Genomic DNA, 12,033 nt, shown 5'->3' with positions numbered 1-12,033 from the left:
AGAAATTTCACACTGATTAATTGCAACCCCATGTACCCGAACGCTCTCGAATTGCAGAATGGGTCATGGATAACATATGGGCGAAGGATACAATTAATTGAAAAACCCAATGATATGCCTAATTATAGAGTTAACGTCAATTGGTCAACTTCGGCGCCAATGAAAGGAATTTTCAATGACAAGTACCTGGAACTTAGCAAAAGGGCGCAAAGGTTAAGGCATTCGAGAAAGACGATAACAGGAAGAGAAGTTTTCCTGGGACAAGGAGGTTTATATGAGCATGAGACTCTAGAGTATTTCAACACGAACTTAAAGTACAATAATCAGTGGCATTAATTGCTGATTTTTGAATACTTGGGTAAAGAAGTGAAACAAATCTGGCATGTGGCCAGGGAAATAACCATCAGTTTGATGACTATTTTTATTGGATCTAAAATCATATTTTGTTTGGTACGCGTGTTTCTTTCATTCGATATGCTACGCAGTGGCACCAATCCTGTAATTGCACTGCAACCCATTAACCCAATGGGGGAACTAGGTTATTTTCATCATCTAAAACAACGTACAAAGGAATAAAAAGTGACAAGAAAAAGGACAGTTGAACGGTGTGATGGTGAAACAAACATCGTAGTTATAAAAGCAAAAAAGGCAAAATCTGTACCAGATATAGCAGAAATTGAGATTGATACATTAGACTAATTTACATGTATGATATGTAGGAATGGCAGAACCAAAAGTTGGTGATTATTGCTACTATCTACACAAGTTGTTCGAGGTCAGGTCGATAGTCAGGCACCAAGTGTATCGGATTGTTGGAGTAACCTCAAACAAAAGGTACGTGGTGCCACTGACGCAGCTGCAACCACCCAATATAGTGGATAGAGCCGCAATTAGCGTTGGGGAGTTAAGTGAGATGCAACACAGAATCGAGGAACAACAAAAGAAGATTGACAACAGCGAAATGCTGGGAACAGCCGGGGCTGGGCTTGAAGAGGAGCTCCGGCAGTTAAAAGTTGAAAGTCAAAGATAAGGTGATCAATTGCAGGAGACCAAACGGCAACTTGAATACGCTGGGAATCAGCGGGAATCCTGCAGGAGGCAGGTGGAAACATTGAAGAAAGAGTTGGAGGAGGTTACAAATGTAGCCGAAACAAAAACAAGGGAATGTATCGCTCTGTTGGACGAGCGGGAGTGCTTAGCTCGGGAGTTGGAGAATGCCGAGATAGACAATAGAAAGCTAAGGGGTAGAGTAAAAACAGAGCAAACCTCAAAGAAGGTCATACAGAGGAGGCTGGAGGCGATCAACGCGCAGAGCCCGTTCAGTCGACCTCCAAACTTTTATGAACTTCTCTTCCTGTCACAGGGGGCCACAACCAGTATTATCCAGAAACATTACAAAACGTTGGCAATGCTCTGTCATCCGGACGAGGGTGGTCGTGAGGACATGTTCAAAATCATTCTTCAAGCAAAGAAAATTATGGAAGACGAGGAGGCCCGTAATATCTATGACAAGTACGGAATTGAAAAAGCACAAGAATATATGAACTCGAAAATGGACATTTGAAACTCTTGCTGTGTGAGTGAGTGGAACACTCACATTTTTCTAAGAGGGAGGCAGTATAGTGAACCATAATGTATGACATGCTCATAAATTACCTATTAAACGCATAATTCGAAATTTTCACAAACAAATAGGAGAACAAAAAGAGATGGTTACTAATAGTAAACCGGATTTTAACAATATAGAGAAAGCATTATAAATAATGATGGGAATCATCATGGAATCTCATCTTGACGGGACACGTCAAGGAATGTTTTTTCATGACGGGATTCGTCAAGCAGGTAAACCTGTTATCTGTTAGTTTAACTAACAGGGACCCGTGCGGTAGAAAATAACTATGAGAAAATCCCATAGAGATTAACGAAAATGGGTAAAAATAACCTAAGATTAACTAACCATTGATAGGACTGAAACCAAAGAACATATTAAAAACAAAACCTTACACAATCGAGCTGCCTCTCTTTAATTGCTTTACATTTCTCATCTTCACAAAACTTCTAATATTTACAAGCAATAGTTCTAACTTTGTATTAAACTGATTGTGCATATACATCTGTTCAATTAAATTCAAGTCTGAAACTTGGAAAATTTTCCTCAGTATCTCCGAGGTTTAATGTGCTTAAGAATAACATCCAACCCACACCGTAACCGTAAATGGTGCACGGATATTACAATCTTCAAGCATAATACTTAAATTTTTTTCAGCCCCTAAGACATAAGAAATGAACAGCTTTCTTCTGGATATTTTATGTCTAAATACAACAATGACAGCTCGTGCGCGAGCTGTTTGCCTGCGTCTGCGGAATGTTTTGGAACTCTCGGAGCCTATTGACCGTATAGGGAGAGATCCCTGCTTGTTGCTGGGAATCCTCAACAACAATTTCCTTTCGGCTATTTTTTAAGGCGTATCTCTATATGATTTATGAAATGTTTATTCATGAGGAGCTTCCGCTGAATACGTTGTACTCTTTCAGAAAAACTTCCCCCTGTTTTGGTGAACGCAAAACCGGAATATTTGCTCGATATCCGGATTGGAGTTTTTGAGGGTAATTTGTTGTTTAAATAAAAAAAGAAAAAGGAATGTAATTTAAGATCATCAGAATAAAAAGATATAACAGCATCGGAACTTGAACTGACCAGTCGTAACTTCTTTGGGACGTGCGGAGACGTTATATTTTTGCACAAATTGTTTGATTTGATAGATAGCCAAATAGCACCTCAAGAAGAATTGAACTTGTTTGTACCATATGAAGGGCAGATGTAAACATTTCGGCCCACCTTTCGGATGCGCCAACTTTCGTTTCTATTACATTAGTACTGCTTTTTGTTCGATGTTCCTTTTTGATTGTTGTCTGACAATTTGGTGCCTTGACCTCATCCGAATTAGCTGCCGTGGTCTGTGTCGTATTCAGAAGCTGTTTGCTTCAGAAGATTTGCCGGGTCTTTCCCATTATAGCCCCCCCCCCCCCTCCACCAGCTTAGTGGCCAGATAACCTATAGCCCCCCAATCATGGTAATTATACCATAATGGGGGGCTATAATTTCATGGGGGGGCTATAATGGGAAAGACCCGATTTGCCTATTGGGCTAATCTGGGGGTCATAAAGGCAATGGGGGCGAAATAGAAATCTTCCTTAATTATTGAATAACGCAGAAAAACTTTACTTTAACAGATTATTTACCGGGTTTTTCGCTATAAAGTTTGCAGAATTATCGTAAATGTACCCCCAGGGGGCTATATTTTTGAGGGGTATGGCGCTCTTATGAGAAAGACTCGATTTCCATAATTAAAAAAATGAAGTGCTATTTTGTGCTTGGATCTTTCAGAATATGGCGAATGCTGGTTTGGGATCTCTTGCCTTCGACGAGTTTGGTCGACCTTTCATTATCATCAAGGACCAAGAAAAACAGGCCAGGCTCACGGGTGTAGATGCGATTAAGTCCCACATTCTTGCAGCAAAAAGCGTTGCTGGAACTTTGCGAACGTCGTTGGGGCCTAAAGGTCTGGACAAATTGATGGTTAGCCCGGATGGAGATGTGACAATTACGAACGATGGCGCCACTATCTTAGATAAGATGGATGTCAACCATCACGTAGCGCGCTTGTTAGTCGAACTTTCCAAGTCGCAAGACGATGAAATTGGTGATGGTACTACAGGTGTGGTAGTTTTAGCTGGAGCTCTGCTAGAACAAGCTGAACATTTGATTGACCGTGGAATTCATCCCATTCGTATTGCTGACGGCTATGAAACAGCTGCAAAAATTGCTTGCGATGAGTTAGATCGAATCGCTGACGAGTTTCCTGTCAGTCCAGACAACACTGAAATTCTCGTTAAAACTGCAATGACTACTTTGGGATCCAAAATTATAAACAGATGTCACAAGCAGATGGCTAGCATCGCTGTGGATGCTGTCATGAGCGTTGCTGATTTTGAGAGAAAAGATGTCGACTTTGAGCTTATCAAAGTTGAAAGTAAAGTAGGCGGCAAGCTTGAAGACAGCATGCTGGTGAAAGGAGTCCTAGTTGACAAGGATTTCAGCCATCCTCAAATGCCAAAAGAGTTGACTGATGTCAAAATTGCAATTCTTACCTGCCCATTTGAACCACCGAAACCAAAAACTACCCATAAACTGGATGTGAAAACGGTTGAAGACTATAAGTTGCTTCAAAATTACGAGAAGGAGACTTTTGAAACAATGATCAAACAAGTTAAAGATACTGGTTGCACGTTGGCTCTTTGTCAGTGGGGCTTCGACGACGAGGCTAACCACCTTCTACTCGCCAATGACCTCCCAGCTGTGCGGTGGGTTGGTGGTCCAGAGATTGAGCTCATTGCAATCGCGACCGGTGGACGAATTGTGCCTCGGTTCTCAGAGCTGACTACTGAGAAACTTGGATCAGCTGGTATTGTGCGAGAGTTGTCCTTTGGTACTACTAAGGAGAAAATGTTAGTTATTGAACAATGTGCCAACTCTCGAGCTGTCACAATTTTCTTGAGAGGTGGGAACAAAATGATCATCGAAGAAGCTAAGCGAAGTATGCACGATGCCTTGTGTGTTGTGAGAAACTTGGTCAAGGATAATAGAATTGTGTACGGTGGCGGGGCAGCAGAAATCGCCTGCTCAGTTGCTGTCGCCAATAAAGCGCAATCAGTTGCCTCAATCGAACAGTATGCCTTGCGCTCATTCGCGGAAGCTTTAGAAACTGTACCAATGGCTCTGGCTGAGAACAGTGGCTTCAACCCGATCAAAACAGTTGCAGACATCAAATCACGACAAGTATTGGAAAAGAATTCCTACCTTGGAATAGATTGCATGAACAAAGGCACTAACGATATGAAAGAGCAGTACGTGATTGAGACGCTAATTGCCAAGAAACAGCAGATTACACTGGCCGCACAGGTAGTCAGGTTGATTCTGAAAATTGACGATGTGCGGACCGTGGGGGAACATGATTAAGAGGACAAGCTTCCGGATTTGGAATTGATGCTGCTTAAGAATTAAATCACGCGTGAAATGATGGACTGTTAATAATGTACATTATGATGCTATGAAGTTTCTTTGAATCATAAAGTGTTACAAACGTCTGCGAATGATAATTGATAAGTTCGAAATAAAAATTTGTTTTTCACAAAGTCTTAGCTGAATCTTCATAGAGACTAATTTCTTGAAATTCTAAAATGTTTGATGACATGAGTGAATGTTAGCGAGCGATTTTATCAATTATAACTTCACTCTTTTGCAAACTCATGAAAATACGAACGTCATGAATCTCGAAGCCTTAAAATCTTGGCAAAATGTGCCGGTTAGATTTGTTTGTTAAATAAAAACTTATAAAAGAAAAATACCGACAAAAGTTTTCACAAGTGTTCGAAAGTTACAAGTATGTTTAACCATTTGGGTGTAATTTTACTTTCCTTGAAAAGCGGTTTGTCAGCTGTTAACTGTTTTTCTAACTTTATACTAAAGGAGAGGAAATGAATTAATTACTCTCGGGCAAAATTTGCCTTTATGTGCGAAATTGCCTTCATTCGGTTTCTTTTCCCGCAATGATTTGTCCAACCATTTTTCTTTTCAAGCACTACGTCTAAATGGGTATGAAAACCCAGCTGCTCCCTAGTTGGTAGCAGTTAAGTAGAAAAGAAGAGTTGTATGCTCAGAGCATAGTGTTCGCACTCGTTTATTTGGCAATATATACTGAACGTCAAAAGTAAGTTAGCACCCCCTATTTTTACCAAGTAAGAAATCAATAGATTTCAAAAACAATGTTTTTACCGTTGATCCGGTACTCTAGTCCTCTCGCCTACCTATGAAATTCAGATGAAACGCAACGTTCACCAGAAATCCCAATGTAAAGTTGATGAACTTCATCCAAGTTTCCCACTAAAAAGAACGTTGTTACAAGATCACAATTTATTCACATCTTTTCTCTCCCTACTATTTAACTAAAGTGCAAATTTAGCCCGAGTTGAACAAACCTGAAAACATCACATTTTGTGAAAAATTTTGTTTTACAGTGAAACTGATGGAGCTCATCAACTTTACATTCGGATTTCTGATCAGTGAACCTTTTGTTTCAACTGAAAATTGTTTTTGCAATTTGATTTTAAGTTGGAGTAATATTGCCTCAAAAATTGAATTTTTTCAATAAAATAGCGCTGCTAACTTAATTTTGCCGTTCATTATACATTGTTGATATACAATAAGGACTTTTAATTGCTCCCGGTCAAAGTTTGAAGCAATTATTGTAAACTTGTTGGTCTTTTTTGCAAACTTTTTGCTTGACCGCTTTGACATTTCGAGACTTTTGCGCCTTTCAGTTTATTGTTTTGCTTGATCCAATTTTTTTCGGTCACAAGTGTCAGCTGCTGAACTCAAATGGCGGCAGTTCACTCCTAAAAGTGAAAATTGCTCCGAAATCGAATTTTACTAGTGTTTATAGTAGGTGTATAATAACCTCTAATGACGTCAGTTGAAGCCCCATTAGTGAATTAAGTTACTTTTCCTCCTCGCGCCCGACTGAAGCAAGCTGTAATAGATTTCAACTCCCACTAGTCGTTCGAGACCAATTATTCCGACATCAGTTGTTGATGTTTTTTAGCCAATGCATTATTCGCATATTTTTTGGTTGCATGGCATGCAATTTAAGAATTGTCACGATTTTGTAACTACCTGGAATCAAAACAAGAATAGGAAACGATTTGAAATTGGCTTGAACTCAAAGATACAAGCAGTGCTCAAAGTACATGGAAGTTCAATTCAATTTAAAAGCTACACCTGTTTCGCCCGTTACCATTTAGCAAATCCAAAATATTTGAAAGAATGTCTTTTTCTATTGAGTTTCTTAGATTATTTCTGATATAGAATTTCAGTTGTTTTGATAGTTCAATTGCTTATATTGAAGTTTGAATGAAACCACCATATGTTATGCAAAATCAGAAAACGTTCACACACAACGAATTTGTTGAAATGAAACGTAGGAAAGAGCAGGATGCGAACTAACAGACAAAACGAGTATTTTAAACGAGTATCTTACTTGGATGAGTATTTTAAAGTGTAATTTTTTAAACTCTCTTGAAGGTGGAGTGAAAGATTGCCATTTGAACAGATTTTTGGTTTTTTGACAATTAATTTTTTTAACGTGACGCAATTTTGACCGCATGTTTGCTGTTTTTCTCTCCTGATTTTCTTTACTAATGGTATCAAAGGGTCACTTTTTTGAAATTAAAGGGAAGGTCTTTTTTAAGCGATCAAAGGACAGGTTATATGATTTAGACAAGGTTTCCTTGTAATAAAATATCAGTAGTTTTTGTTTGCTCGTTTTTGTTCTTACTAATAGTTGTTACTTACTAATAGTTGATGCTTTATACGTAATGAATTGATGTCAAACGTTGCGATTTTGACCCTAGCTCTTTTTTAAAAAAAATAGCAGGGATGTTTTTAATTTTGTCACTTAGTCTCGTTTGTGAAAGGCTTCCACTCCTTTCTTATAAGACGATGTAGATGCTCTGTAATAGTTTAAATTGGCATCTAAAGATTTTGTTTCCCCTTGTTTTCGTTTTTAGTGATTCTTTGAGTCTTCACAAAATTTGTGGTTCCTTTGGCTGTCCTGTTATTTAGTCGCATTAATAAAAAAGCAGATCCAATTACTCTCTAATGAGGCACAACTGTAGCTATTTATTGGTTTCACTTTACGTCTGATCTTTTAACCGTCTGTGACATTACTGATATTAAAAATATATCTGATTTTTTCTCAGTTTAGCCCGTTTTTGTTGTTCTTTTTATTTTTCTGACCTAATCTCGTCAATGAGAAATGCCGGACTCGGTTGTCCAGAATAATTATCTAAGGATTATTTTCGTTTCATATAAAACAATTTTGTCGATATATTTTTTGAAAGATATCATCGGTTGTTTGAGTTTTAACCGTTTTCTTAGATTTTGGCTTGCGCACATACCCTCTCTAGCAAAATTCTTTTTAAATAATCTACTGAGGCGTTATTAATTCTTGATACGTTTGCTTCAATATGTAAGTTTTACTTAATTGAACATTAATTTTTCAAAGATGGCAGTGATATCTTAAATAATTTTGCATGCTTGTTGTTCTTTGTCTCGCAACCTAATCTCAGTAAATACAGGCGTTGAAGAATATTTGAGATAGAAGAACCTAATAGTGACCAGTTCATGGCTCAAGATAATAGCTTATTGTTATGCTTCCCTTCAGACCTAATGTTTTTCAAAAAGAAGCATGTTTAGACAGTGCTTGTCAATCTAATTGGTTTCTAGTTTCTTAGTCTCTTTGTTGACAGATGAGACAAGCTTGATTATACCTAATATTTCCAGGTTCTAGCCAATATTCTGAATTTAAAACTATTTGTTTCAAAAAAAGAATTTCGATGTGTTTGGTGGCCTGCATTTGTTGTCAGTGTTATCCCTGAATTGTACCTCTAAAGTTTTACGTGCTTTCTAACAAGAATTTGTTTTGTGTTTCAGTTACGTTATTTTATGATTTTTTCAAAGAGCTTTTTACCTTAGCTCTCATTTATTTTCTACAAGTATTCGGTATATCGTCCTGGTTCTTTTTAAATATTTGCTTAAGATTGTATTAAAGTTTTTATTGAGTTAATCAATTTTTGTTAAAAAAGGAAACTTAAAAATATGTTAAGTGAGTTTCAAAACATGTTTTTGTTGGTTTTAATCAGTAACTTTGTTTCGTTGGTGAAAGGTCAGTTTAGTTCACTAGAGGCATTGTGAATTATAGTTGTTTTTGTTTCCCCAGTCTTACTGTAACAGTTTTACCATGTAACAATCTTACTGACTTAAACAGAATTTTTTTGAGTGCAGCAATGTTTCAGTTTGCTTGCTTGTTTTCGTTGTTGTCTTGCTGCTTAACTCGGTAATGATAGGCGTTAAAGACTATTTGAGATAGGAAAACAAAATACTGACCAAGTTCAAGGTTCAAGCTATTAGCTTATAATTTTAATTCTTTTCAGACCATTTCCTTTCAAAAAGCATTTTATTTTATGTTCTGACCGTTTGACTTGTTGATAGATCTCACTGTTCCTTTTCTTAAGAGACATAAGCGGCAAAATCAGAGGCATAAGCGGTTTGCTTGAATGAGATCTATCTTTCTCGCGGGCATGATGTTAGGAAGAAGCAGTTGTATTTCAGACTGGCAGTTTCGCTGCTCAAGTATTTTGCTTCTGGCAAATGTTTAGTTGTGCTTGAACTGTTTTCCTTCGAGGCATTTGCCGATTGTTCTGTCTGGAATTAGGACAAAGCCTGACAAAAATTAGGATTTCTGCTCTGTCAGCTACTAGTGGTCTTGAGGTGTTAATTCCAAACAAGGAGGCTCGGTAATGTGCGTACGCACATAAGGTTCCGACCCCGCTCATCCACATTTCTGAGTTAATTGGCTACCAAATGATAGAGTTAAAAAACCTTCAACAACATACATATCGTTCAATAAACAACCAATGGAATACAATAATGCCGCCCCAGAGGGCCGATGAACGTTGTTGATAACAAGACCACTGGAAAGGACAATAATAAATATCAAACAACAAACTATTTACGACCAAAACTTGATGGCTATAATAAATAAAATCAAAACAAAATCAAACTCTCATCAGATAAAACCCAAACAAAACAATTTAACCTATACTTCATTAGAAAAGATGTGAGACCTGTCCTCAATGCGATTGGTTAACAAGTCGACAAAAGACAGCAAAGAGGTGCGAAAATCAAAGATACGTTTCCAATTTTGAAAAAAATATATTTTTAACGTAATTAATGTCATTAGATATCAACTGAAATTTCTAAAATGTTCATTTATATCTCCATAGGAAGCAATTGGGTCATTTCATTATCCAATGTTGAATTGCGCAAAATTTCAAAGCCAATGGAACCTACGATTATTGTTATAAATCAAAAAGAAAACAAAAATCCTATAAAATAAACAAATAAAAAAATCTCAAACATTTTATGAAATCTTGTTGTAACAGTAGCCACAAAGCTGACAAACAAATGTCTGAATCTAAAACCATCATAAAGATCAAATTGTAGTTCACCGGAAACGGGTTGTGACCTGTGTTTACACAGACTGAGCTACAAATTGACCAAAAAACTATTTCAAAAAAAGACGTTGCTGAAAAACGCAAATATGTTTTTGAAATCAATTATTTTCAAAGGTCATAGCAGACTTAAAATTTCAACAAACAGCTATTGATGAAGTTGCAATCCCTCAGGAAACCGGGCCTGTTAATATGAGACTAAGTCACGACCCCACAAAATAAAAACAAATATATAAAGAAGCCAAAACTTCAAACAATTTTGCGAGATCACACTTTTCAAGGCACTATAATTATAAATTGATGAGTGCAGGAACTGTAAATTGTCACTTTTCCTTCATTTCAACATCAAAGAGACTTCCTTATAAAAGGACTACAAGGGTATGACGACAAGAAGAAACCCAAAAATTAAAGAGTATAGAAATCTCGAAAACTTTTTGTGATAATAATGGTCGAAGCAATAGGTCACAACGTATAACCAAGCGCAAAAATGTATGACTGAACAAAAGTAATTGAGACTTCTACTTAGTGAGATCGAGTTACATGGTTACGTAAATGAAAGCGAAAAGATACAGTTAAAAGAAATTTTCTCTTATTTCAATTTTAAAGTCATTAAAACAAACAGCTATAAACTGAAATCATTATTTGGGTTAAGTTATACGTCCTGGGGAAGCATTTGAGACCTACTGGTATCAGGTATACGGCGTAAAACAACAAAAAAGAGACAAACTTAGGCAAAAACAAAGAAGAAAATTAAATTTTGCGAGATAACTTTGTCTCAGCCCAAAAAGCATAAACTATATAACTAAAAGAACTAACATATCCAGATACGCATTTTTCCAACGCTGTGCATTTTCCCTAATATGATTTCCCTCAATTGGACTTTTCAATAATGTGATAATTTGACAAGGAGTCAAAATGAACATAAAATATGCGATTATGCTCAAAAATTAAGCAAAACTCGAAAACGCGTAGTATAAAAATAAAGAGACCATTAGTTAAACATAAAACCATTACGAGCATTAATTTATAAGCCACAGAAAATTGGTTTCTGATTGTTTATACTGAGACTGCGCCCGAAGTTGAGAGAAATAAGATAAAAATAGTGGCAAAGTTCAAAATTTAACCAATATTTTCCCAAAACAATTATATTCAAAGTAAAAACAAACATTAGATAACAACTAAAAGACTTGTCTAGATTCATTTATACCTCCTAAGAATTAGCTGTATTCTTGACTCGGGAAAATAAGTCATTGTACTACAAATAAGATAACAAATGAAAGCAAAATTCAAGAAGTACATAAAAAAGTTTTTATTAAAACAATTGGTCAGAGCCAAAAAAACCATGGCCTTATTCTGAAACCGTAATATAATCTCGTTGGGGCACGTTTCTTGTGAATAATATCTGTCATTCAATGAGCGTTGGTTTGAATTTCTTGTTGGTAAAAAAGTTTACATAAAAATATTTGTTAAATTATGAACTTTGCAACTATTTTTATCTTATTCCTCTCAACTTCGGTCGCAGTCTCAGTAAAAACAAGCAGAAACCAATTTTCTGTGGCCTATAAATTAATGATCGTAACGGTTCTATTTTTAACTAATGGTCTCTTTATTTTTATAGTACGCGTTTTCGAGTTTTACATAGCAGATATATTTTGAAAAGTCGCGCCCCATTGAAATCTAAAAAAAATTTTCTCGAAAGGATCCATGCCGAGATCAAGATCAGCCCAGAGCTTACTGCGCGTCTAAAAAATTAATCATATGTTCAAATGGTTGCGAAATAGATCAATTTTCCATCAAAGTTTTTCAGTTTACCAATTTTCCAAGTAAAAAATGCTTTTCGTATAGTTATCGAGTTCTAATTTGCAAAAAACTGGCGAAATAATATTTTTAGAAGACAGCAGG

The 12,033-nt window shown here is 36.5% G+C and overlaps 1 protein-coding gene across 1 annotated transcript; it reads left to right on the top strand.

Moving 5' to 3' along the window:
* Positions 1-3,360: 3,360 nt before the first annotated feature.
* On the top strand, positions 3,361-5,181 carry LOC142345778 (T-complex protein 1 subunit epsilon-like). Its single transcript, XM_075398111.1, has one exon. It carries the CDS (start codon positions 3,392-3,394, stop codon positions 5,018-5,020), a length of 1,629 nt encoding a protein of 542 aa, XP_075254226.1. The 5' UTR covers positions 3,361-3,391; the 3' UTR covers positions 5,021-5,181.
* The last annotated feature ends 6,852 nt before the right edge of the window (positions 5,182-12,033 follow it).

The sequence above is a fragment of the Convolutriloba macropyga genome, chromosome 9 (assembly GCF_964194025.1).
Source record: "Convolutriloba macropyga chromosome 9, txConMacr16.3, whole genome shotgun sequence".
Taxonomy (NCBI): domain Eukaryota; kingdom Metazoa; phylum Xenacoelomorpha; order Acoela; family Convolutidae; genus Convolutriloba; species Convolutriloba macropyga.
Note: the sequence above shows the minus strand (reverse complement) of the source record. Positions and strands in the feature narration are given on the sequence as shown.

Coding starts and splice junctions, on each gene's coding strand:
- LOC142345778 (XM_075398111.1), top strand. CDS start 3,392: ATGGCGAATGCTGGTTTGGGATCTCTTGCCTTCGACGAGTTTGGTCGA.